The sequence below is a fragment of the Bacillus rossius genome, chromosome 7 (genome assembly GCF_032445375.1).
Source record: "Bacillus rossius redtenbacheri isolate Brsri chromosome 7, Brsri_v3, whole genome shotgun sequence".
In the NCBI taxonomy this organism is placed as follows: Eukaryota; Metazoa; Arthropoda; class Insecta; order Phasmatodea; family Bacillidae; genus Bacillus; species Bacillus rossius.
In genome coordinates this window covers 62909199-62936663 of record NC_086335.1, presented here as the reverse complement: position 1 = coordinate 62936663, position 27465 = coordinate 62909199, and the positions used below count along the sequence as shown (strand labels likewise).

Here is a 27465-nt window from a genome sequence, read left to right as displayed (position 1 = left end):
ATAAAATGGTGTTTTCAATGTGTTGTATCACTGAACTTTGTGCATATAGACTACTACACAGTACCACATTCAACTTGCCCAGCAAGGAAGATGTTGGGTGACAAAATCTTTCCCAACACAGACAGCTTGAAATTGCATAGTGGTTCGAGCTCATTGTTAACATAAATTTTATTTTTAATGGGATTTCTACTGAAGTAGGAAGTGATTCATACTTCAAATGGCGAGCTTTATGAACACCAGTTATGTATAAATGTTTACCTAACTACAGTCTTTTATGTTATTGAATTATGATTCGTGATCCAATTTTATGGGAATACATTGCAGTCTTTGTAAACACTATCAACAACACTGTTGTTATAAGAATATTACAAGAGTCGGTTTTTTATTCACATAAATTTATTTTGAATTAAAGTGAAGCATTATTAATGGTTACAACACTTGTTATCAAAAATGTGGTATGTGTATCGCATAGTACCTTTTGTATAATGCTTGAATAAATTTAAGTGTTTACGTTATGACTCCATCATTATCATATCGTGTGGTATGGGGGTTTTAGTATTACACATTTGTCCCACACCTCAGTGCGAAATAATATAAGCAGTTACATTATTAAATTGGATTTCTTTGCGGAAATTTTTAATGTGTTGGTGTTGAATAAGTATATACACAGGAGGAGTCCTTCAGAAATGTATACATCCACGCTCTTGCCTCTTTCTTGAAACTTTTTTTAAATTGGCAACTGCGTACACAAATGGACTCTTAGTTTGGAAAATTTACCATGCCCTTATAATCTGAACCATTCATTCAGTAAGCTACGAGTTAATGACTAGTACTGATTTGTACAGAAAATGTTTGGTATAATAATGCAATGTAACTTTGTGATGCATGTAATAGTTTTGCTGCCAACCAGGTTCGTAGCCAGGATTTCATTTTGTGAGGGGAAATTTGCTGGCATTGTTTGCTAAAGATTTATAATAGCTCTCACTGTTGTTTTAGACCATGAGTTTTTAATTTGAAAGCCTAACAATTGCTATTTTGAAAATAATCGAAGACAGCAAGAATTTAAAAAAAAGTGTGTGCATGGAGTCCATGCAGGCCAGTAAAGTATAGATGGAGATAAAATGTTAGTTTTTTTTTAATTGAACAAGAGATAATAATTGAGTATAATAATAGTAAGATTGGGTATGATCTCAAATGGAAAAAAAAAAAAACTTGAGTAGACAAACAGAAGCAGCATTACGAGAATTCCGTAGCATCACTGCTGCAGCATTTCTACCTCTCCCATGCCGTCTTCCTTTCTGGCCGTACAACTAGCATACAGCATGCTACGCTAAGTACCTATTCTCCCTCTGCCATCTTCCCTTTCGGCCGCTGGTGCATGCGTTGGAGTTCGTCGCCGCTGGCATACTCTCCTCCTCTACCGGTTCCCCCACCACGTACCCAACTATTCCCCTCATGCTATCACAATTTTCGTAACGCTCAAGAATTGTAGCCCTCCACAGCAAAAACATTTCACGTCAATTAAGTATCTAAAGTGTGACTGTGAAAGTACTTCTTTCCACAGGATTTCAGGGAGGGATATATTTAGATGTCCTTTCTCCTGGCTAACGTCTGCTGTCGATGCCACCATTCCTCTTCCATCTTACTCTCTTGGCCGCCCTTGCCATCATCTGTTCTTACCACCTGTTTGTTGGTCTCCATCAGCGGCTGGGAGTTCCCCACTCTGACCCGTGTTCCTCCCCAGCTGGTCACCACGGTGTCTCGTTCCAGAGGCGGACCAGGCGCGGGTCCCCGGCGACGGCCCGGAGCTGCTGGCTTGCGGGCAGTGCTTCAAGACCTACAAGCTGCCCTACAACCTCTTCAAGCACAAGCAGTTTGAGTGCGGCCAGGAGCCCCGGTGGCGGTGCCCGCACTGCCCCTTCCGCAGCCGGCTGGAGAACGGGCTGGTGCACCACATCCGAGCCAAGCATGAGTCGGCTCCGCCGCGAGCCTCTCTAGAGTGCGAGCGTGCCGACGACTGAGCCACGTGCTTTGTTGATGTTGTGTACAGTAGAGACACCAGGCATGCTGTCTCCCCTACCTTTGAATATATATACTGTATAGAAGTCGCGAGTGGATAGGATTTACTCTACGTTTTTCAGGAGCGTATGATGAGCAGCTTTGGGAACTTCACTGCTGCAGTGCGCTGCCGTAACGCCCTGTATCATCTTAGGTTGTTATTTACACGTTAGAGCGCAGCACTGTCGCCCGCTGTCATTCCCCCGCACCCCCCCCCCACCCATCATTCACTGCAGCTCAAGGTCGTTCAACGGGAGGGGGGAAGGGGTGTTTGAAGAGTTCGACACTTGTCCGCTAGGGACCACCACAAGTCGATACCCTAGAGATGGTGGCGATTTCGGCGGTGAATTAACCAACTACCTCAAAACCGTATTAGAAATTTTAACCTGGGCTGGCGACTTCTATACAGTATATGTATTCAAAGCTCCTACTGAGGTACACCATCTCCCTTAGAGACACACTAGTTGTAGTACCCGGCGTCACCCGGGGATATTTATTGACGACGGAGTTCAAAACTAAACTGTTACTAGCACCATTAGTTCGCTAGCCGCTGTGAACTCCGCTTAGTGGGTCTTGTCAAGGAGAAGGATAGGACGTTGCCAAAATTTACTTACTATACGACCGTGTGTCGACATAGAGAAATGGCACACATTCACTGTTTGTATGTCTATGACCTATGACTTTCTGTTATAAAAATGAAAATTTAACCCATGGCGATCGGTTGAACGACGTAGAAGTTGATATGCGTTGCGCTGCATCGCCATTTAGTGGAGAGTTACAAAAATGAATAGCATAAAAACATTCTCCATGAAAAAACACTTTGATGTGCCAATTTTAATGGCGATCGGTCAAAACGGTGTCGAAGTTTGTCAATGTCATACGTACCATCATTTTTCTGTATATAATAACAAAGCTAAATAAAAAATAATTTCCCTTCACTAGAAAATTTCAACCAATTAGGCATTTTTGTATACTTGATAACACTCAGATCTCAGTAACCCTATGGTATCATCTTGGACTTCAAATAGTTTTTTTCACCAACATGTGAACTCTCTAATATGTATCCATTTTCCGCAGAACCCTAACATTATTTAATTAATTAAGTAATATCTTATGACTTAAATATTGTGTCTATTCTTACACTTTACCTAGCTTTAGTCAGATCTAAATTAGAATACTGTTAAGAAATTTGGAATAATAATAATTATGATAGTGAATAAATAGAATACATACAAAAAAAAAATCAAATTTTTCAAAATTGTGAGTTAAATACATTATCAGCTACATTTTTGATTGTAGAGTATATTTGGATTCTCTTTTTGTATAAAATTGTTGTAAATCAAAACTTTATTGTAAATATTTCCTTGATGATACTGGTATTAGAGCTCCCCAGTTAAATAGTCACCAACAATGTATGTTATGTACTACATACAACAAAAATTATTTAATTTGTAGATTAATTTTGATCATTAATAAATAATATAAAAATTGTGTGTTTTAATTCATTTATAACCCTTAATCATTTAATTTTTCTGTAATTGTTCTGTTCTTGTAGTAATGTCATATTGCATGTTACAGTTATTGTTTTGTATGCTGTGCCTTGTTTATATTCATGTCTGTTAATGTACGTCTGTCTTCATTGTCTGTTGTCATGTGGTCACTGCTTGTTGCGTGACTGCTAGCGTGGGGTTTATATCTGCATGGTTGGTATCCTGCAGGTAGTGCCCGTACACGTAGTGGCAACTGGCCTGCGGTACCTCGCCTCTTGCAGTGCCTGCATTTATTTTCTACAAGTTATGTGTCTGTTTTCTCTTTGTAAATGTATAATTTGTATGTGTATGTCGTGCCCACCGTTTTAAGTTCTCAAACTGTCGGTAGGTATTTCTAAGTTTATGTAAGCTTATTTCATTGTAAATATAACCATTCAATCTTTATATGCAGGTGTGAATCAACTATCTCTCCTAAGAAACATGGTACGATGGTTTGCGTTCCACTTATCACATCCGTGTAATGCTTCCGGCTGAATGCCTATCAAGACTATTATGCGTAAAACCACAAGTCTCTCCATAGAGCACCGTCGCTAAAAATTTACTGCTCTGGGTAGAAAGCTGCTGAACAAGAACTGGTATTGTTTCAAAACATTTTCAAACATATATCTGGACTTCGGATACCCTTTCAAAGAATTATAATTTTTCAGGAGAATAAGTTTTTTAATTTGTTTCAACTTTAATTTCGGATCTCTTTGCCAGGAGTTGTAATTGCTTTACGAAACTTTTTAACAGATTATTCTTGGCGTTCTCTATTCAAGCCACTGTCAGTTGTCTTTCGCCTCGGTGGTCTCATTTCCGAGTTGTGATTCGTCCACTCCAGCCTCTTATAAACCTCATTTCAGAACCTGTCTCTCAAGAGTGATGCCTGTATGTGTGAGAAGGCAGACGACGCACGCGACTCACATCCAGTCGACGCGTGTTCTGCGCAGGATTGTTCGGTGTTGACCGGCCCTGGGGGGTGTGCGGACCGAGCCCCGAGCTGTTCCCCTGCGAGAAGTGCGGCAAGGCGTACAGCCTGCGCAACAACCTGCTTCGCCACGTGCGGCGCGAGTGCGGCCAGGAGCCCCAGTTCCGGTGCCCGCACTGCCCCAAGCGCAGCAAGCGCAAGAGCAATCTCTTGCAGCACATCCGCACCAAGCACGGCACCTACTGAGCGTTTACCTCCGACGGGTTTTCTCATCGCAAGACGCTGAGCTGAACAACAACTAAACAACGTGTTGTGGCAGGGACGTCGGAACTTTTTCATGAGTGGTGGGGGGGCGAAAATATGTATCACACTTACCTCAGTCCTAGAGCGGGGGGGGGGGGGGGGGGGGTTCCGGAAAAATTTGGAAACTTAGATGCAAAATTGTGCTATTTAATGAGTTTCCGAACCAAAATAATATATACCATTCCAAGAATTTGATGACGTAGTATGTATTAAATATGGATTAAAATATCGTGGGTAGTGGGTGAAAAATAACCTAACCCACGTTTGTAACTACTGGTTGAGAAAAATACTACTAGGACCAAACATTTATTCTGGGAAAAGGAAGGGGGGCGAAATGCTATACTCTCGCCCCCCAATTCATAACAGCACGGGGGCGACTCGCCCCTGCTGCCCCCCCTGTTCCGACGTCCCTGTGTTGTGGTATTAAATTTGATCAGTGTGCAGTCGAGAAACATGGTAATGATTCTGTAAACTTGTTTGCAAATAAAATCTTCTAGCCTTTGCGTTGTGTGTATGATAATTACCAAGCCAAAGAGCCTATGCAAAGTCAACAAAAAGCCTTGTCACTCTAGACTCATAAAGAAAGGGAAAATTGCTTTGCACTTTGTACTGAGTACTTAAGGCATCACTAGAGTATTGTTATTTTAAAATTCACCACCACAGTTGTCAATAAACACCACTAGAACTACTCAGATTTGAAAAATTTCTCTCTATGGTTATAATTTCAATGTTTGTAAAATTGTGTATTTGATTGTGGTGGAAGTAAATTTAGGTAATGTTAATGAACAAATAATTAATTGTATAACCTATTCTTTCTATAAAGTCCAAGATTCTTTAAATGTGTGACATCCTACCCAAACGTATCATCCTCAACAAAATTTGAATGAGCTCTTGGCATATCACAGAACGTTGCAGCTGCAGCAGTATTGATACTGCTATGTCAGCGGTAAACCACACTGCACTGCTCATGCACACACACACACACACGAAGGCGGCAGAGGAGAGTTGTGCAAGGTGTCGTGATAACCTGGAACATGGCAGCTACTGCTAGAGCACTTTGTCATAATTATAGGGAGCACACAGGGTCAATGTGCACACAACCTTCGTACCGCTGCGTAAAATTTTATAGCAGCAATTTTGCACAAAAGTAGCTGTAGTGTAGTACCACTCCAGTACGTATTTGCATCTTTAGGTAGCACCGTATATGCGATACCACTGAACCATACCTCTATTGAGTGCTGTGCCGGTATACAACTTTTATCTCGTAGACTCCAGTTTGTGACTTCTGAATATTATATGAATGAAACTGTTAAAATAAATTTTCTGTGATATGCTGATGTATATTAGGTATTGCAGATTTATAACCATCTTGTTAATTTCACTACCTGTTCCTGCCTGCTTCCCGGTAGGCTTATGAAATTTGCTGCGTATTCCCTTTATTTTTTGGTGATAATTCCTCTTCCTTTCCTCAGCTCCTGGCTCCTTGCTTCTTCAGCTGTGGCCACCGTGTGAACGGCCCACTCCGGCACATACGTCTGCTGCTGACTGTGTGGGAGAATGCAGGTGGTGAGTGTCCAGCTCCCGTGTCTGTCGGCGCAGGTCTGCCCTGGGCGTCGAGGGCCCCGGGGAGGGGCCCCTTGCGGTTCGCCTGCGACCAGTGCGGCAAGGCCTACAACCTGCGGCACACCCTCCTGCGGCACATGCGGCTCGAGTGCGGCAAGGAGCCCCAGTTCCAGTGCCCGCACTGCCCCAAGCGCAGCAAGCGGAGAAGCAACCTCCTGCAGCACATCCGGATCATACACGGCCTCTGAGACTGCCGCCACTACTGCTTCCAGCTGATCGTTCAAGTGCCACTATAGAAACTATTCAACCTCATGTTTGCTATTAAATATTAATAATGTACAGTTGAATTATTTTTTTTTTTGTGATCTTTAATGATTGTAAATAAAATCTTTCACCCCAGGAAGTCGGGTGTGTATCAATTCTCACGGTAAAGATTCCTGTATAAATTTAATAAACCTTATCATTTTAGAAAGATAAAAGAAAGCAATTTTTTTGTACTTAGTGTGTGCTTTACGGCATGTGCGCAAGAAGGCAAACTCCAAGCTTTATGACACCCTTTTTTCCTATTAAAAAAAATCATTTTAGTGTTGGGGATTTTCCAAAAAAGTTTTTGTTTCTATTTGTCTACTTGTTGGCATGTGTGTATGAATTTCAGTGTGAAAACAACAATATGCTTCAAATCTGGTAACATTTTTATCTTTGTTGACGTTCATACGAAAAATAAATTCAAATATTTTAGTAGTTCTTAAGCTTTTTAAAACCATTTTTCTTTGCCATTCTCTACAGTAAACAAAAAATGCAGTTTTAATTGTGTTATTCCCAGTGGGGATGCTACAGCATTGTCACTGTAAAATTATACAGTGGTTTATTACTAACTCAACAAGGACTGGCCAGTTTCTAAACATTTATGTGCAGTTATTTCAAACTTTGTAGAGCTGTCATTTTGATTGTAATGAAGTAAACAGTATTAACAAAAAATTTATTATAATGGAGATAAGTAAAAAAAATAGTATCTATGCTAATTTTTTTGGCCTCTAGTTATTGCAGTCATCAATCTTCCCTATCGGTTCCAAACAGCTTCCCGCTAGTCCGAGAAAATGGCTGTCGTTGCCTGCTATCTCTCCGCCACTTCTCTTCCGTTGTTCTGCTGTTCTATTTCTTTCGCTCTGGTCAGTATCTATTGTTTCCACCTTGCTTCCTCCCTGGAGCGCCTTAATCGTCTACTCCCATCAACCGGGCCTCTCCACGTGTGCACGCGTGGGGGCAGCAGCTCGCGGTGACACGTGTTTGTCTGGCAGGAACCCTCGGTCCGGACCAGCGCGGGGCGTTGTGGGGGCTCGGGGGCGGGCCCTCGCTGTTCGCCTGCGACCAGTGCGGCAAGGCCTACAACCTGCGGCACACCCTCCTGCGGCACATGCGGCTCGAGTGCGGCAAGGAGCCCCAGTTCCAGTGCCCGCACTGCCCCAAGCGCAGCAAGCGGAGAAGCAACCTCCTGCAGCACATCCGGATCATACACGGCCTCTGAGACTGCCGCCGCTACTGCTTCCAGCTGGTCGTCGCAATCAGACCAAGTGCCACTATACAAACTATTCAACCTCATGTTTGTTGTTAAATATTCATAATGTACAGTATAATTTTTTTTTTTTGTGATCTTCAATGATTGCAAATAAAATCTTTCACCCCAGGAAGTCGGGTGGGTAATAAATTTCACGGAAAAGATTCCTGTATAAATTCAATAAACCTTAGCATTTTAGAAAGATAAAAACAACAATCGTTTTGTACTTAGTGTGTGTGCTTTATGGCATGTGCGCAAGAAGGCAAACTCAGAGAAGGCCATTCCCCCAAGCTTTATGAGACCCATTTTTCCTATTAAATAAGTCACTTTAGTGTTGGGAATTTCCAAAAAAAATTTTGTTTCAATTTGTCTACTTGTTGGCATGTGTGTATGAATTTCAGTGTAAAAACAACAAAAGGCTTCAAGACTGGTAACATTTTTATCTTTTTTAATGATCATACGAAAAATAAATTCAAATATTTTAGTAGTTCTTAAGCTATTTAAAACCATTTTTATTTGCCATTCTCTCCTGTAAACACAAAATGCAGTTTGAAGCGTGTAATTCTCATTGGGCACATGGTAGGCTACAGCATTGTCACTGTAAAATTATAGTGGTTTATTACTAACTCAACAAGGACTGGCCAGTTTCTAAACATTTCTGTGCAGTTATTTCAAACTTTGTAAAGCTGTAATTTTCATTGTAATGAAGTAAATAGTAATTTTTTAACAAAAAAGTTTATTATAATGGAGATAAGTAAAAAAAAATAGTATCTATGCTAATTTTTTTGGCCTCTAGTTATTGCAGTCATCAATCTTCCCTATCGGTTCCAAACAGCTTCCCGCTAGTCCGAGAAAATGGCTGTCGTTGCCTGCTATCTCTCCGCCACTTCTCTTCCGTTGTTCTGCTGTTCTATTTCTTTCGCTCTGGTCAGTATCTATTGTTTCCACCTTGCTTCCTCCCTGGAGCGCCTTAATCGTCTACTCCCATCAACCGGGCCTCTCCACGTGTGCACGCGTGGGGGCAGCAGCTCGCGGTGACACGTGTTTGTCTGGCAGGAACCCTCGGTCCGGACCAGCGCGGGGCGTTGTGGGGGCTCGGGGGCGGGCCCTCGCTGTTCGCCTGCGACCAGTGCGGCAAGGCCTACAACCTGCGGCACACCCTCCTGCGGCACATGCGGCTCGAGTGCGGCAAGGAGCCCCAGTTCCAGTGCCCGCACTGCCCCAAGCGCAGCAAGCGGAGAAGCAACCTCCTGCAGCACATCCGCGCCAAGCACTGCGACCTGGAATGACGGTCCCCGCTCCCTCAAGCTGCTCGTTGCTAGTAGCTCACTAAGTGTTCAAAGTTTGACAACTTTTATACTTAACTTGTATATTGTGTTAACCAGGGGTGCAACAACTAAATTTCCAAAGGGTAGGCAATATACCTTTTTATAAAGAATCATCGATCCCCCTATTGAAGCGGGGGGTCCGGGGGTCCTCCCCCGGGAAAATTTGTATTTCAAGGTGGAAAATGGTGCTACATATTTAAACAGTTTTATTATCTAAAAATTGATTTCACAGCACTTTCTTGCCCCCGTTTGCCCCCACTTCAAGGCTTCAGAGGGGGGGGGCAAAATACCCTTCCCCCCCCCCCCCCCTTCTGTTGTTGCGCCCCTGGTGATAACATATGTTGTAAATAAATTCATCTAACTTGTACGTGTGGTCGTTTATTAATCATCACAACAAAGGTCCCGATATAAATAGCATGTGCTTGTCATTGCTTCACAGGGCAGCTTAATAGGTACCTTAGTGGGAGATTGAATTAATGCATTAGGGTTGGAGGCTCACCAGAACTGGTTAGCTTGGAATTCTGTGGCATGACTTGAGGACAGATACTTGAATTTGATGAAAGATGATATTCAAGTCCTTTGTTATTGAGCTTCATTTTTTATTTTTTTGTGGCATTGCACACAACCACCTAACTAGTGACATAAAATTTTAAAAATTGTATTTTTAATTTGGACATATATTTTAGGATTAGGTATGTAACATCAAAAATGGAGATGCTGTGATGAATATTTGAGATATGAATGTTGCAAAACTAGATGCTCGTGAAAAATGTAGGCAGCTTTAAACACATGTATCAATACTTGATGTAAAGGGTTAAGTATTCTCAGTACCATACAATTGTGCAGGGCAAAGAAAGTGTACCTACTGTTACATACTGTTAGGACATCCCCTTGCAAGTTGCCTTTTCTAAGAGATGGCAAGAATAGCTCTTCTAAGTCCTAACAGTAATTATACTACAGTAATTAAATTAAGATGATGGTATCAAAATGTGTTATCCTGACATATCCTGTTGTAATGCCTACAGGCATAAGGACGGGGTGGAACGCCATAGCATGGCAAGGATTGCGAACGGGTATTTGTAACAACAAATTTTTAACAAAAATAAAGGTTTAATAAAACTTAACAAAAATAAATAACAAGGTGTTCATTACGTAACAAGAGTTTAACACACACAGCAAAAGTAAACGAGCCATTATCAAGGCTACAAAAGGTTAGATTTTACGCCAGCGCAACGTGGTACAAAACATGCGCGGTCCCATTAAGGGGCCTCGAAAAAGGGCGTCACAAGGTAGACGCATTGAAACTGCCAAATTACAAGATTGCCAAAATGCAGGGAAACCCACTGCCTTATGCGTATTACGTGCGTTACAAAAGTAAGTTACTTTATCTTAAAATGAATAATTATGTTACGTTTTACGTACGTCGACGACTCAGGGGAGAACAGTTACAAACAATTGAAGTTAAATTAAATTTATTCAAGTTACATGATTTCCAAAAGTAATTTTCCAGGTTGTGATCGAAAAGGAATTTAGACAAAACACACAAAATTCAATAAACGTTTACATTATGGCAAGGGCCACCGCCTTACTCCAACTTACATTTTCTTTCCCCCGAGGTCGCGCACGTCGTACAAAGTTAAAGTCTAAGTGACTGACTACATGCTGGCTAACAACCACTCGAGCTCTCACAAGAGACTAAAATAGGTCTGACGAGCTAGTTGATACAATAAGAACAAGACCGAATAAATCGAAAACGTCTGCTTTTATAACATATGTGCCGCGCAGTGCACATGCGCCGAACGGAGGAGGAGAGGGGAGAAGCAAGCAGGCATACACTAGGAGGGGGAAGGAAGGAGGGGACGACAAGCCGCTGCCCGCGCAGACGCGCGGTGTTTGAAAGAAGCGGCGATCCTAACGCTTCACTGTATGTACCTAATAAATACCAATCTGTCTGTCTGCTAGACACAACATTACTGCTACTAGCATAAAAAATATAAGCTAGATTGTCATACAGGCTATATTACCTTACAAAATATAGGCTATTTCATAAAATAATGCAGCTCAGCTTATTTTATCTCATTTAAGGGTTTGGCTCTTACACTTCGTTATAAGTGTTTCTTTTTCTTGCATTTTTTTTTTTCATTTTAAATATTCACATTAGATATGTTCTAAATATTATCTAATCTGTAAAAAGTGTTCATAGATATGATAATTTACGTAATTTTTTACGGCTTGATATCAAGTATTTGTGACTCAACAACACTTTCAAGAGAGCCACCAAAATATATTTGCAAGAAATTCTCTACTCAGTAATGACAAGTAAATTAATTAACCAACTTAGCGTATGAGATGGTGCCTAAACAGGAATATCACCACCAGCAGTTAATTTCTTTGTGATTTATGAACTTGTAGGCTAACTGTAGCTCCCTAGTATTGGTCCCATTTTAAGACGTGCAAGCGTCCGCTTGCAAGGAGCAGCAGTAGCGGCGAAGCACGTGGTCTCACGGACTTGCTGGAACAAACACTTCAAGCCAACTTAAATTCCAATTATTTGTATTTTATTAATAAGGATCAGAATAAAATCTTCCTAATAGAATAATTCTATGTTGTGATTTTATTGACTTCATTAACCTGAATTAAAAAGTAATTTTCTTTCAGTGAAATTAGTTATTCTTTCATGTGTACTGGTAGAAAACATTAAGCAATGGGTTGGATCTATGCATACTTTATGTTGGCCTAACAGGATTGCTAGTTGCGTGATCGCTTACAAGATAGCAGACGCAATAGATATCAATGATTTCCACACAAAATATTAGTGAAATTTTTTGGTCGTAGTGATTTTTGTTGTGGAAATGTGGCCATTGTTTTAACTTGGACGTATGATATTAGGGAACGAAAATATAAACCCAAAAGGAGTTTGCAGGCAATAAATTCTATTTTTTAATTATAATTTATTTATTATATTCTATTACTTATAACTATTAATTAAGTGGGGCTGATGAAGGTAAATTGGTAAGATATTCTTCATTTATCACGGGTTGTGCCACAAATCTTACAGAACTTATTATCTGTAGTGTTATCAGTTGTGATAATTTTTGACATTGTGGCATGATTTTATTGAGAAAAAAAATAATCAACAGAACTTTATCACAGTTAATTGAACTGTGGGCCTACATTTGTTTTAACACTCGTCTACTACCATTTAAGGTTCCTCTGTGATACTGTAAGCTTATCGGCTTACGAAAAATACACAGAAATGGGTAAGTAGACCGACACATACATCTTGTATCGTTATGTTGATTGCAAATTAAAATATCAGAATGCCTCACTGCAGTAGATTAAGCATACCGCAGAGATAACCACAGCTCTCTTGATTCGAATTTACAGCTTACCTAACAGCATGAATTTAAAATTACGTTTCACCTTTTTAAGTTTGATAGCTCGTAACTGATTAATTAATATATATGAATTTATTATATAGTAAATTGTTTACGAGTTATTTAAAAAACATCTCAGGAATGTTTGGGATAATCAGCCATTGACTGTAGCAATAACCCTTTCCCATATTCATCTGGAGAAGCCATGGGAAACTGAAATTCTGATGGTCGAACTGAAATTTGAACCCGTGTCGTCTGGAATGCAAACCGGTGTGTAACTACTGTGCCACCTTACTTTTTTTTTTAAATTTTAGGGTCATTTATTTATTATTCGAAGCCTTTAACTATCGTATCATTGATCAAATTGCTGTATGTAGAATAACACACATGCCTTACCCGGGACTCGAACTCAGAACCCTTCACACCGTAAGCCGGTGTGCCAGTTTCCTCCTTGATGGTCTCATTCTATCACACCTTAAACTTGTAAAATATCCCCAGGTTCGTAGATATGGAGGATTTCGAATCTGCTGTATGAAAACACAAATGCACACATGCTTTGACCCAAACTAGTGTTTACCTCCCTGTGCAGCTTACGGTTTGTTTTGTTCGTGCTCCACAGGTGTGTTTTGGCAGCAGCTGGTGGCGACGCTGCTGTTAGGCTTGAACATGGGTGTCGTACAAGTGTTGGCGACTCCCCATGAACCCAGAGACGTCGCTGTGGTCACCCTGGATGCGCCCGCTCTTTCTCTCGTGCGCAGAGCCAACGAGCGTATTCTGAGCTTCACCCTGGACTCGTCATTCATCATGGATAGATGGGTGGACAAACACATGAGGTGAGTGACCAGTCATTTAACATATCATGGAACAATGGATGGACTGTCACACTCATTTAACACATCACAAAATTGCAGAATGGATACATGAGGAACGACGGGGAAAAACAAATCACATGAGATGAGTGACCTGTCAACACATCATGAAAAGATGTGTGTGATATGTCAGCTTGTCAATACAGTTTGGCACTATATATAGGGCATTTTTAAAATTAAATATGCATTGTAGCACTATTTCTGTGCAAGACCACAGCATCATGTTCAACTGAAGATCCGTGATTCGTCTTAAGTTAAATAGCCATAGGAATATGGAGAAGCTACAGTATTTTGGACAACATGTTTGTCCGAAAAATTGTCACGAAATCTCTTTATATTGTGTGTGTTGATAAAAGTCAGGTAAAACTATTCCCCACGTTACTACCAATATGACTTCAGACAATCAAAATATTTATGGGCAGCTTTCTTAGCGATACAAAAAAACAAGTGAAATCGCACTAGCATTCGGAAGATTCTGAATTATAATACTGATCCATTGATCCTGATTTGGGTTTAAAATGGTAAATGGTTGCCCAAAAACTCTCCCGAACCATGGCTGACTCCTTCACCTATCATCTTACTTGAGTTGTTTCATGTATTTATCTCTATCGATATTGTTGTCGATGACTCTTGAGGCCACGCGAATAAGTTTCGTGAATGTCATCCAGAGTGGTTTTTGTTCCAGGAATGAGAAATTCCTGAAGCTGGCTTCACATCTGACAGCAGCCTACATGCGGGTTGGAGGCACCGTGAGCGACGCGATGTTGTTCAAGGAGAGCTCGTCGCTGGAAGGGAAGATGTCTGGAGAGGATTCTACGCGGGACTTTGCAACGTTCTACATGACCGGTACTTGGGTGTTCTTGGTTACAGTTTGCTACCCGGCCATACTGCTCTGGAGTCTGGCTCCTTGTGGGTGCTGAGTTCTGTACCTTACTCACGCACACAATGCGCAGAGGCAGGAGTTCCATAATCTCAGCAGGGGTACCAGCCAATAATAATACATAAACTGCACATGGTCTGGAGCGCAGGAGTTTTATGTGACTATGTTATATGATGAAAACTGTGGGCAAAAAAGCTGTGGTTTTTAAGTTGGCGAGTAAATTTAGTTTATCGTCCAAGAATGTCTTTTTCTTACATGTGGGCAATTATGCTGTCAGGTTATATCTCAAACTATACCTATATATCATAATTAAATTAAATTTTCATTCTACGTTTGGATTTGGAAAAGCTATAGAAATAAAACAGTCAAAATGGCATTGGCAGGTTTAATAATACATGCAGATTATGCATTTAGAGTAATACACACATATTGTTTATTTTCTTTGGGTATGTGCTAGAGACAAGTAATTTCTGAAAAATTTGTTTTTCTTGCTATGACTCTGTTAGAATTTAAGAAAAGAGTATGCATTTTTTTTTTCAGGTAACGAATGGAAGCTGATCAACGAATTCGTGAGGAAAGCCGGCCTCAAACTCGTGTTTTGCCTGAACGCGCTCCACAGGACTGGCTCCGCCTGGAATCCCGCTAATGCTAAGGAGCTGCTGGAGTTCTCCAGCAAGCAAGGCTACAGCAACATCACCTTCCAGCTGGGGAACGGTAAGAGACTTGTCTTCAGCCAGCGGCGACTGCATTGAGAGGAACAGAACTCTGATGTCGTCTGTAATGTTGGAATCACGATAGAGCGAGGGAATGTTTCTGGTCATTAGATATGCACTACAGTTATTAATATTTACATTTTTAACATCCATGTGTTTGAGATAAATATGTTCAGCCATAACTAAATTTTAAGTTCATTCGGAAAAAATTACTTTGTCGAAACATATTTAAAAAATGAAACAAATAAATGTAGGAAAAAATCTTTGAAAATATACTAAAAATAAATTTATTAATGTACCAATCTAACCATCATTTAAAAACAAAATTCCGATGCTCTTTTTAGTTACTTCGCACCCAAAACGCGATATAAATCAGTCGCGTCTGCGAATTTGGTTGCGTTGACGTTACAGATGTGTCAAATGTGATTGGCTACGAAATTTGAATCTAAATGGAGCCAACAAAGTCACAAAGCGCTAAAAAAAAAAGTCGTCAGCTTTTGAGTTAAAACTGCTTTATTTAAAGAGTACAATGTTAATTCAGCCTACAATAAACTCGTAATATCTTAGATTACACTGCAAGACCAGATTTGTGTTAGACATAATTATTGTATGAACTTTCACTCTATAAAATATTTTTTGTAGCCACTAATATATTTTTTCAAGTAACTCTAGTCAAGTTGTTAAATTAATGTATCACCTGCAGCCGAAAAACCAAACCATTTTTTTTTTTCATAATTAACTGGATTCTACTCTGACACAAATTTATCACGAAGCCTTATCTGACATAAAACTACTTAAACAACTATGATAGGCACTTTAACAAATAAAGTAATTTTAAGTGCCATATCTTTCGATTAGCTATCACTTTTAAATATGCTCTGATAACATTGTGTCTTCTACGTGAAAATAAAAATTTTATTCAAACATTATGTTTTGTTTCAGCAGATTATTTTAACCTAGTTATATACAAAAATAGTAACATAAAGATCAGGCGCGTAGGAAGCAAATATTTATTGGGGGGGCAAAGGAGAGTACCTATCATTATAAGTGGTGGATTTAACAATGGGGGTGTCCGGGGGCTCTCCCCCGGTAGAAAAAAAAATTGTATTGTAAGGAGAAAAATGGTGCTATTTAAGCATCTTTCGTACATAAAAATAGAATGTACTACTAGCAGAAATTGTAACTAATTTTTTATAACAAATTTACTTAAGGCTCGGCATCACAAAACAGTGTTCACTTTTCAGTTTTCACCTCGTAGAATTCATTTAAAAGGCAAGTTGGATAGGTCTATCGGTACATCAATCAAATCTCAAGTAAGGCTCCAGATTTTTGAAAATATACTATTCAGTATTCATTATATATTTTTATTGAAGGGAGTACTAGAAAGTATTTAGATTGTATTCAGAAAGGTCAAAATAATATTTTTTTATCATTTAAAATTTGAAAGTTAAAAAATAATAATTTTCAAAAAATGCAGTTCAACTTAAAAAAATAAAAAATAAATATAAATGGAAAAAAAACCTTTTTGCAATAACAATCATATAATTTTATTCATGAAAGACTTAAGTTTATTTTTACATTAAAAATGAACAATAAACTTTTTTTATTTTTTTTTTTTATTTTTACTGTCAGACTTAATAAATCTAGGTCAATATAGGAAAGGTCTATACATCAACTAAATATGAATTAAGGCTCCAAAGTTTTAAAAATTGACTACTCGTTATATTTTTTATTTAAAGGAGTACTAGAAAGTATTTACATTGTATGTATTCAGAAAAGTCAAAATATTTTTTTTAGCATTTAAAAATAAAAAAGTCACAAAAATTAATTTTTTCAAAAAATGCAGTTCAACTTTTAGAAAATAAAAAATTAATGATGGAAAATAGCTTTACGCAATAACACTCATATAATTTTATTCAGGAAAGTGAAAATTTTATTTTGGTATTAAAAATTAAAAAAGTCAATGTTTTAATTTTTTACTGTCAGACTCCCCTTAAGAATAAGTTTAAAATGCGAACCCCACAGAATAGGCGAGCGAAGATGCTTAAAAATAACTGCAAATCTGTTTGATAAATTCTTGTTCAATGATTTGTAGATTCAAAGAAAATTTTTTATTACTCGATGGAATAATCACGAGCGACGAGCGGAAAAAAAATAATGTACCGACATACTAAACTTTAATGTTAAATAGGTATATTACATATGGTTTTCGAGATCATGTAAAAATTTGTCTCGGTCTAAACTGCTCAAAAGTAATACCTGAGTTAAAGGAATCCAACTCTTCTTTAGGATCTTTGTCTTCACAGGCATTACAGCCTTTTAGGCGGTGGTTGTGATGAACTGCAGGACTGTGCAGAACGGTTGTTGAAGAAAAAGTTGATGCTTTTCTGAGTCATTGTACGCCGCAAAAATTAAAATACTGTTATAAATTTTCTCCTTAAACCCTAAATGTTTTTCATCACAGCCATTCCACACTACTCACTCACGATACTATAGATAAATAAGTTTATTTTAAACAGTTCTGTAGTACGGCTAACAAGTTTCTTGGACTTAAAAGCAAGACGTACAGCTGTTGAATGATGACATGTGGAAAGCGCTCTGCACGTCAGGTCGTTACCTTTAGGTAGAAACGAGGCGGGGTGAATGCAAGGGTCTGAAGGTCAGGTAGACAAGGGTGGACAAAAACGGAGCGTAAGCTACTGCAACGAGCGGAATCATTTACTGGTCTTATATCCCACAATAATATTTCCGCTATCAGCACTGTGAAACGTGAATATTTAGAAGAAAACAAGAACAGTTGCCGTATTTATTGTGCCTGTACACTTATCGAAAGGTCTTAATTTATTTTAAGAATAAGGTAACGCACAGACAAGAAAATCCCACAAAACCACTTAGCATTGCAATGAAGACAATGCCTCTTGTTCATCTGATGCAATGGCCGGGCAAAACCATCACTTTGCCCGGCCATGAAATGTTATGGCCGGGCAGTCTCCTGGGTCGCCCCCCCGGTTCCTACGCGCCTGATAAAGATGCAACTTCGCCTTTCTATTATTCATATTTCACATGTTTATGCTTAAGTTAATTTTTGTCTGATGGTTCAGACATGCATGCTAGTTGTTTTCTGCTTTCTTATCCGACACTTGATTTATTATCAACTTTGAACTGTCACATTTTTATGAAACAAAATTTTATTGCTACTTTAAAATCATTTAACTTATATTTACTGGATTAATCTGACGAACTAAGTTGAAAACATACTTATTTTAACGCAGTGAACCAACCTACAGTCGAAGTTTTTCAGTTGAATTCAGACTCATTATGTGTAAGCCTATACAAGCATACTAGCTGACGATACACCCGTGCTTCGCTACAGAAGACTGCAGGCAGAACAGTCTCGTACCCACCCCCGTTCAAAACCTTACAGCTCTTTGGTTGCTGTGAGCAACAAAATTCAGCAGCATATTTTTTGGGAGTTCATTTCCAAAAAATCAGTTCTTAGTGAATGCTCATAGATGAAAAAAAAAACACAGAATGGGAGATACCTACATATATCCTGAATGATTGAATTTTTTTTCCAAGGCATTGTTTTTGCTTTTGAGTTGTGCACTGGATTCCAAGAGTTGGGGCATTATAACCTGAGACTCTGTATGTGTGTGTGTGTGTATGTGTATATATATTTATATATATCTGTACCTTGGAGGCATAAGACACTATGTCCAATTTTGGGCCCAAATTAACTTGACCACCGTTTGACATTATTTCTAGTAGCATACAACACTAAGATCTACGATGTGTCAAAAATTCAGAGTAATTAAGTGAAGTGCTACTCGAAATCATTTAAACTGCTTTAACAGTGTGGTGTGCCCCCGAAGTGCAGGCACGAACTAGGGATGAGAGGAGCAGTAACTGTCGCCCGCAGAGCCGGACCTGTTCAGCGCTATGTACCACCAGTACGTGACGACCAGCCAGCTGGCGACGGACTTCGCCTCCCTGCGGTCGCTGCTCGACTCGTTCCCCGGGTTCCGGGGCAGCGCCCTGGTGGGGCCCGACGTGTTCAGCTCCGACTGGTACCTGGGCCGCTTCCTGGCGGCGCAGAAGGCGCAGAACCACTCGCTCAGCGTCGTGTCCGCGCACCAGTGAGTCCCGGCCGACGCCCTTCCGCGACAGGGGCGTAGCCAGGGGGAGGGGGAGGTTTAAGGTGTTTAACCCCCCCCCCCTTCTCTTAGCACCAAATCTTTAATTAATTTTTTATTCATCACTCAAACAAATTTCATATTAAAATTAATAAAAATTTTATCATTACAATATTTAAATTTAAGTACCGAAAACTGCTAAAATAGCACTATTTTACACCTTAAAATCCAAATTTTCCCGGGGGAGGACCCCCGGACCCCTGGACCCCCTTTTTAATACGGGGGGGGGGGGGGGGGGCATGCTTCTTAACACCCCCCATACACAAAACCTGGCTACGCCACTGTATCCGCGATACCCGAGAAGAAGCACAAACACAGGCCACTTAGCTCCAATGTATACAAGGAGATTATTGTAGAAGGATCTAGTGGGCTGTAATAGTGTGTTTCCTTCCAATTATGGCCCGACATCCCGCATACACAGAAGCAGCATACAAACTTTTGAATTGTTTGGGCGAAATCATCAAATAATTGCTATAAGAACAAAAAAATCCAAAATATATAATTGTTCAGTTGTCTTCTATCAAGCAAATACATTACTTAAATTTCTATGCCTGAACTTGGGAGTTCTAAAAGTCTACCATTCCCTGAGGTTTAAGTGTAACAATCAATATTTATTTTTTAAATTCAACTATAAAGAAAACTTGCTCGTAAAATTGTTTCACTGGACCTCCGCCTTCACAAACTCCTGGCCACGGGCTAGGTTGGGCTTTGAGCGGAATTGGGCTTCACCATCTTGCAATTCCAAGTATTCTGATTCCGCTTGAAATAAAGATTCCGTGTTACTTTTTTTTGGGGGGTCTAACGGGGCATAGAACTTAGCTTTTGGCTACTTGTTGAAGTCAACACCTGTGATCTGGTGTGATTATCGGGACAGCTGTAGTAGTAGGCATGCAATAATAAGTTATTTCTTCGCAGCACTTACAGACTAGAGCATGTTAGTATGTGTGCAAGATATATATTTAAGCCTTGACATGCCAAAATATTGGGATGAATAAATAAAAATTAGAAATATACTAAATAGTTTTGAGAAACCCAAGATGATGGGTCCTAAACCTCCTTATAGTGGTAGCCAAAAGAACGGCATGCAGAGCTCCAGGTGTTAACGCGCCATGTACAAACCGCTCAAGGTATACAATAAGTGTCTGACTACGAATAGCATTTTGGAGGCATCGCATGTTTCCATGCAGGTTTTGTTCCATGGTTTCGTCTATAACGTGTATTTTTTAAAACAGTGAAAAAGTAAAAAAAGGCAGTGTTTTCACGGACATTTTTAGGCAAGAAAAATTCAACACACAGTAGGTACCTATTGTAAGTAGTATAGGGACGTGCAAGGCGCCTTTATCTTTAATATTCCATCATAAAAGATTCACCGCAACAACGAAGTCTGTGCGTCAGCTCTGCACCTGGCGCATAGAGTGAAGAGGCGTGTAAGGGAGACACTGGTTCGCGCATCACACCCCTCATCGCCTCTATGTGCTAGGCACAGAACTGGCGTGAAGTTGACGCGTGGGTTACGTTCCTGTATGGGACTTTTAAGAGGAGACCCTATTAATTATAGATGATATTTTAAAGATAAAAGTTCTCCGCACGCTCCTATCCTACTTATAATGTATGCCGAATTTTAAACAAGGTACCTAAAAATGGCTGTGAAAACACCTGTTTTTTAATATTTTCACATGTTAAAAACGAAACCATGAAACTATACCTCAATAGGAAAGTGCAATGGCTCTTAAACACTCTCGGTGATCGGCCACCTTTAATAAAATAGACCGGTTTGCGTGCCTTTTGACGATCCAGCCAACTGGCCACTTTACAACAAAAGGTCCTCGAACGCCATGATCGCTACACAGAGAAAACGTTTTGGTTGAAGAATATAGAAATTCAGAGTTCTATTCCTAGTGGCGGAGTGCTGAGCCGGACGCCATCTTATATGAGCTCCTTTGACCATGCCGCCTGTCCTAGAACTCTCCAGCTATGCAGTCTCACTTGTACTATAGTATTAGCATTAGGCATGTCTTTATCTTTTTCATCTAGCATTACACTTTTGCCATAGTCAAACTTACGGATATTTATTAAGGAATCAGCCATGGCCTATAATAGGTAAACCTCTCGAGCATCTATCTGAATTTATTTCATGAAAACACGGAAAAACTTAAATCAAATTGGACGTACTGGTATTCGAAACTGGGTTTAACGTTTTACCACTGCGTAACCTTATTTTCATATTAAAAAATCGTCATGAATTATCTGAAAATCCCTAATTATTGATATGTTATTGACAGTAAAGTATTTTTGGTTTGGCAGTTTCACTGATTTCGACAAAATTTTGACCGATTCAGACGATACAAATGTACATCCTCAGCCGGGAATCGAACCCAGAACCCATCGCATTAAAAAGTCAGCGTGTAACTAACTGCTTTACGGAGGTCGGTGAACCTATTTTGGTTTTTCATGTTAGTATATGTAATTAATGGCTAAATCAGGTATTCCAGCGTTGTGTTAAACAACTAAAACTGTCTCCTTCATCTCATTATAGTTAAGTACAGAGTTTAAATTTGCTTATTTTATGTTTTTTTTACAGTTATTACGTAGCAGGGGATGTTGCAAAGGTGACAGATTTTTACAACCCCACAATTCTGAACACGCTCATTTCGTACATCAACGAAAAGAAGGCACTTCTCGTCAACACGAGCACGAACTCCCCATTTTGGCTGTGTGAGTATATTTAAATACATGATCAACAACTAGCAACTTACACCTCGTAATTAGATGAGTGTGAGTTAAGTTGGGGAAGAGGCTACTGTGGTTGATTGGACGAATCACTCGTTTCCCATCATCATCATTGCTGTAGTAATATGGACTTTCTCACCAACTAATTGTGGCAATGCTGCATTCTCATTTAATTACCTTGGTGTCGACAATGCGTTATGGGTAAGCGATTGTAACTGAAAGATGCCAAAAAAAATTAGGCCATAATAGTACTCTATCGTTAAGTGTTCAACATTTGGCTCGTTAAAGGATACATAGTAAGTTTAGTGAAATACCTTACATTAATAATTATTGGTTGATACAGTTTTCACCTGTGAAGCCATTCGTGTTTAGTTAAGTATTTAATTTATTTTTGAGTGTTACTACAACTGTAATAATTCTGTAAATAGACATTATGTTATGCACTTGGAAATTTTACTTAATGTGTCATACTTAAAAAGTAAACAATATAAAACTGTTATGGCGTAAAAACTTTTGAAACCAATATGTTCTTTTGGCAACTTTCTTTACCCAAAAGCCAGTTCATGAAGTTCATTAATTCAATAATTTGTGGTCACTCTAGCGGTCTTGATACTTGATTGCAAGGCTGCGTGTTCGTTTGATCGCAGCCGAGACGAGCTCTGCCTACAAAGGCGGGGCGGCCAACATCTCGAACAAGTTTGTGGATGGCTTCATGTGGCTGGACAAGCTGGCCCTCGCGGCGAAGTTGGGGGTGGACGTGGTTTGCAGGCAGGACATATACGGCAACAAGTACGGCCTGCTCAACATAGACAATTTGGATCCCAACCCTGTAAGTGTTCATAATATTTTTTTTTTAATTCGTGGTACCGTATGTAACGTTGTAGCCGGTTGAGTTTCGAGCTCATGTAAAGAATTTTCATGAAAGAATGTCCCAGATTCAATTATATATTATAACAGTTTTAATTTAGACTATTTACAACAAATAATACTCCAAATTGAAGGTAAACGAACCTATGTTCAATATGTGCACCTTTATTTATACGGTGCACATCCAACCTTAAGTCCAATTCTTCCCATACTTTGATTATCAAGTCCGGAGTAATGGAATCAGTATACTCTTCAACCCTTTGTCTCAACTCTGGCAAATCAATTGGTATAAGCAGATCGTAGATACTATCTTTTAAAAAGCCCCAAAGGCAAAAAAGTTGCGTTTTGTCTTTGAACGCGGAGGCCAGCGAAAAAGAGCTCTGTCATCTCGACCATGATGACCAATCCAATGGTCAGGGACTACGACATTAAACCACTCTCGTAAAAAGAGATTCCAATGGGGTGAGGCTCCATTCTGTTGCCAAATAATGCTTTACAGGTTTACCCGATACTAATTGGGAAGATAGCCAGTATTTTCTGCTGCAAGTGAGAATACAACAAAGCAATATTATCGCGTGCGCTTATCTAAAACTGTTTGAGTTACTCTTTAATTGTAACCTTGAACCAACACACTACAGTACTTAAAGTTGATACAATTAAATTTTATTTATAACTGGGACAATATTTTAATATAATACTCAGTTGGTTGTTACATTCTGGCATATACAATAAATTGTAATCAACCAAGAAAAAGAACAAAGTTTAAATAAAAAACATAATAAACAAATTGGCCGGCTAGAATTAGAAATGTTTACCGACTGCATTCCATGGTTGAGCGCCAACTTCGAAACAAATTGGTTCAAAAAGACGTGTTTCCGACGTGCGCAGGACTGGTGGTTGTCGGTGCTGTACAAGAAGCTGGTGGGCACTGGCGTGCTGAACACCACCCTGCCCAGCGGGGCGGTGCGGCTGTACGCGCAGTGCTCCAAGACCTCCCCGGGCTCCGTGCTGCTGTTCGGCATGAACCTGGACTCGCAGGAGGTGCAGGTGCAGCTCAGGCTGGGCGCGGCTGGGCGCTCGGCCCAGGGCAAGGTGTCCGCCTACGTGCTCACCGGGGAGTCCGGCCTGCTGTCGCAGTGAGTGGCCCCTTCTTCCTGGCCGCGGCCATTACCACTGACACGTGACACACGTATTGTGGGGAAATTGCCCGAGAGTAGCTCAAAGAAAACTGTAGTTCAAGATTTTTGGTCAACTCATTATGGTCTTTGGGGTTTTTAAAACCTTCATATTTTACTGAAGTCTCCATGTAACTAAGTCTAGAATATTACGGTCTAAATATCATAACTTAATTTATTTATATAACCTAACGTTTCGTTGCTACAATGTCGGGAAGCGAAAGTGTGGCATTTTATACTTAGTCTTGAATCCAAAAAGATAAATTTTTACTCTCTTATCACTGAATTTTTCTTTTAATCGAACTTTTGACGTATTTATTACTTTATTAGTTAGGCAAATTGGCCATCACTAGTGGCATTTGTCTCTGCAGCTAGCTAAGAGAGTGCGCGCCATGCTCAAATGCTGGGGTTGTTCCTTCAGGACGGTGCTGCTGAACGGCAAACGGCTCGAGCTGGGGGCGAACTACAGCCTGCCGACCCTGCAGCCCGTGTCGGTGGAGGCGTCTGCGCTCCGCCTTCCTGCTTTCTCCTTGGCCTTCCTCGTGCTGGAAGACGTGCAAGCGTCCGCTTGCAAGCAGCAGTAGCGGCGAAGCATGCGTACAGGGACTCGATACATATGTTAGCAACATGGCGTAGTTTTGTTACGACTGCAATAAACTTTTCCTGATTAGTAAATCATTTATGTATATTGTTTTTATTTGCTTAGGCCCTCTCATGCATTCATTATTTGAATTTGAATATCAGTTTTATAATTCTGAAAACGTTTTCAAAATTGTTACCCTCCACGCATGCGCCTCAGGTTACAAAATTCCGGACATTGAATAATAAAATAAATTTTGACAGTTCAAATGCCCAACATCCAGTAGCGTAGCCAGGATTTGTGAATGGGGGGGGGGGTGGTTAAGAAGCATGGTCCCCCCCCCCCCCCTTATTAAAGCGGGTGGTCCGGGGGTCCTCTACCGGAAAAATTGGGATTTTAAGGTGTAAAATAGTGCTATTTGAGCAGTTTTCGGTACTTAACTTTAAATATTGTAATGGTAAAAATATTATTAATTTTTTAATAAAAAATTTTTTTGAGTGATGAAGTAAGAAATTAATTAAATATGTTTTAATCAATCCAAGTGCCTTATCCACGTCCACTCAAAATCATAAATCATGGTCGAAGCTCAACAATACGAAAAAAAAAAAAAAAAAAAAAAAAAAAAAGGAATAAAAATGGTTGGGTTTCAGCAGAACTGGCCTATTCCTGAGAACAATTAGCTTTAGCTTGAAGAGTTACCCAGTCACCACCTGCTTATAATTACCGCGCTGGTTAAATACAATAAGTGTAAGATATTTGAAAACTTGGGACCCGTCACTGCATCACAACCTTATAGCTTCTGCTCGTGACAGGGGTAGGGGAAGGGAAGGAGAATCGGTAGGGCTCGCTTACTCTTCCCCTCCAGTGCAGTGGCCGGTGATAGCAGTAAGACACCCTGGCTTTTAGCTAACCTGCTTTCAGATAAGAAAAAATGGTGGATAAGGAGGGGGGGGTTTAGAACCCCTAAACCACCCCTCCCCCGGCTACGCCCCTGCCAACATCTACACGGAAGGAACTTTTCTGCCCCGACCATCTTTTCGAAATCACCTTCATCAATGCATCACTGCTGATGACCCATCATCTTCTTAATGTGATCTCCCGAACTTGATAAAAAAAAAGGGAGTTTTACTTATTCTAATAAAATAAACTTCATTTCTGTAAGTCACTCCATTTTTTTTAATAGTTATTCAATACCGCTATACACCTTTTGCCCCAACCTGTATAATATATAATGTTAAATTAAGCAATTATTTCTTTTGGAAGTTCCGATGCAAATATACAGAATGTCCCAGAACTCAACGACAGTCGATAGGTATATTTATAACTGTTCTGAACCAGAAAACTAAAACAAAAAAAAGTGTGGTAGTTTTCGATCTAAAGATATTTTTTCAAACTTTTTAAATCACCACCCTGCGCCCAATTATTAGATACAGGGAGTTAACATTTTCACACTCTCTACATTGGCCTTCTTGGTATATCACTGTGCTTAAGTGATAGATATCTCAACTTTCAAACAACAAAGGCGTTTCAACATGCTACAAAAGACGTCATAAAAGATTATCATTCTGGTCTCTTTTTTTTAAATTTCAAAGTCAAATATTTTTGGTATGAATTTTTTCAATTACACGTAACAAACAATGCGAACGAATCACGTTAATACTTGAACATATTACAGGAAGGAGCCGACGACTTTCTGAAAGTTTCCCATTGATTATGAACATACCTACTTCATAAATATAACAAACATGTATAGGTTATTCAACGCGTTTACAGGCATTGCATAGTCAACAAAATATAAATATTGAAGGCGTTACTTTATAGGCTATAATCACGTGCAAACAATCATAACGGATTTTCCATTATATTAATACCTATACATCATAGTTATAACACATTATAATTTACTTCTAATATTTCCAGCGTTACAAAAATTAATAAATACATTTTAAGCACTTTATTAATGATTAAATCTTGAGCCACTATAAAATTTAGCCCCTAACAAAATTACAACATGTAAATCCCTAGACAGGGAGCATTTCGTAACACGTAACTCCTAGCCCTCGGGGAGACCCGCGTACAGTGGCGCGCTTTTACGACGTGCTCCGTAGCCGATTGTGTAATCTATCATAAACGATGACCTGAAGAGATCGACCTTCGAAGCCCTATCCTCATAGCTACTCATAAATGCAAAAAAAAAAAAAAAAACTGTTACTTACGTTTCAACAATTCAAAATTTACAAGTGCATTTAAGAAAATTTACCCAAACCATACACAAAGTGTTGGGTATACAACGATCGCAGCACTACACACGAATGACCGGCATGTACCGAGCTTAAAACAATCAAGTATACACTGTCAACCTTTACAACCTGGACAAGCACTGATCCTTTATTAGGCCCGGTCCACACGAACGGGCAGTGTGCGGGACGGGAGCCGCGCGGCGCCCGCACGGTTTGTTACGGACAGTAAGATAGGTAGAGCAGCCCACACAGGGCGGGCACTGCGCGGCAGCGGTGCGGCAGCCGTGCGGCTGAAGCTGCCACCCGCACTGCCCATAGCGCGACGGGCACCGCGCGGCAGCCGCAACTTTGTTACGGGTTGTTGTGAGATACAGAGTCGTACACACGAGCGGTCGCGCCAGTCTTGCGGGGGAACCGTCTTGTGTGTGCTGTCAAGTTAGTAAGAATTGGTTTCCACCATGAATCATACTGACGTAAAAAAAGTTGATGTTGAAGTGTATACAGACCAGAAACTGGTTTACTCCAAAAAATTAGACGGGCAACATTGCAACCAGGTCAAATAATTGATTCCCTAAAT

The 27465-nt window shown here is 39.9% G+C and overlaps 3 protein-coding genes across 3 annotated transcripts; all 3 read left to right on the top strand.

Moving 5' to 3' along the window:
• Positions 1–450: 450 nt before the first annotated feature.
• On the top strand, positions 451–4761 carry LOC134534596 (zinc finger protein 629-like). Its single transcript, XM_063373077.1, has 3 exons — positions 451–455; positions 1745–2007; positions 4538–4761. The coding sequence occupies exons 1-3, from the start codon at positions 451–453 to the stop codon at positions 4759–4761; spliced, it is 492 nt and encodes a 163-aa protein (XP_063229147.1).
• Positions 4762–5755: 994 nt separating this feature from the next.
• Positions 5756–7906, top strand: LOC134534595 (zinc finger protein 397-like). Its single transcript, XM_063373076.1, has 3 exons — positions 5756–5764; positions 6291–6588; positions 7680–7906. Exons 1-3 carry the CDS (start codon positions 5756–5758, stop codon positions 7904–7906), a joined length of 534 nt encoding a protein of 177 aa, XP_063229146.1.
• A 4331-nt stretch (positions 7907–12237) lies between these two features.
• Positions 12238–24748, top strand: LOC134534192 (heparanase-like). The gene is made up of 9 exons (XM_063372352.1): positions 12238–12524; positions 13261–13474; positions 14196–14356; positions 14931–15104; positions 19023–19239; positions 21878–22011; positions 22674–22855; positions 23782–24029; positions 24490–24748. Exons 1-9 carry the CDS (start codon positions 12521–12523, stop codon positions 24650–24652), a joined length of 1497 nt encoding a protein of 498 aa, XP_063228422.1. The 5' UTR covers positions 12238–12520; the 3' UTR covers positions 24653–24748.
• The last annotated feature ends 2717 nt before the right edge of the window (positions 24749–27465 follow it).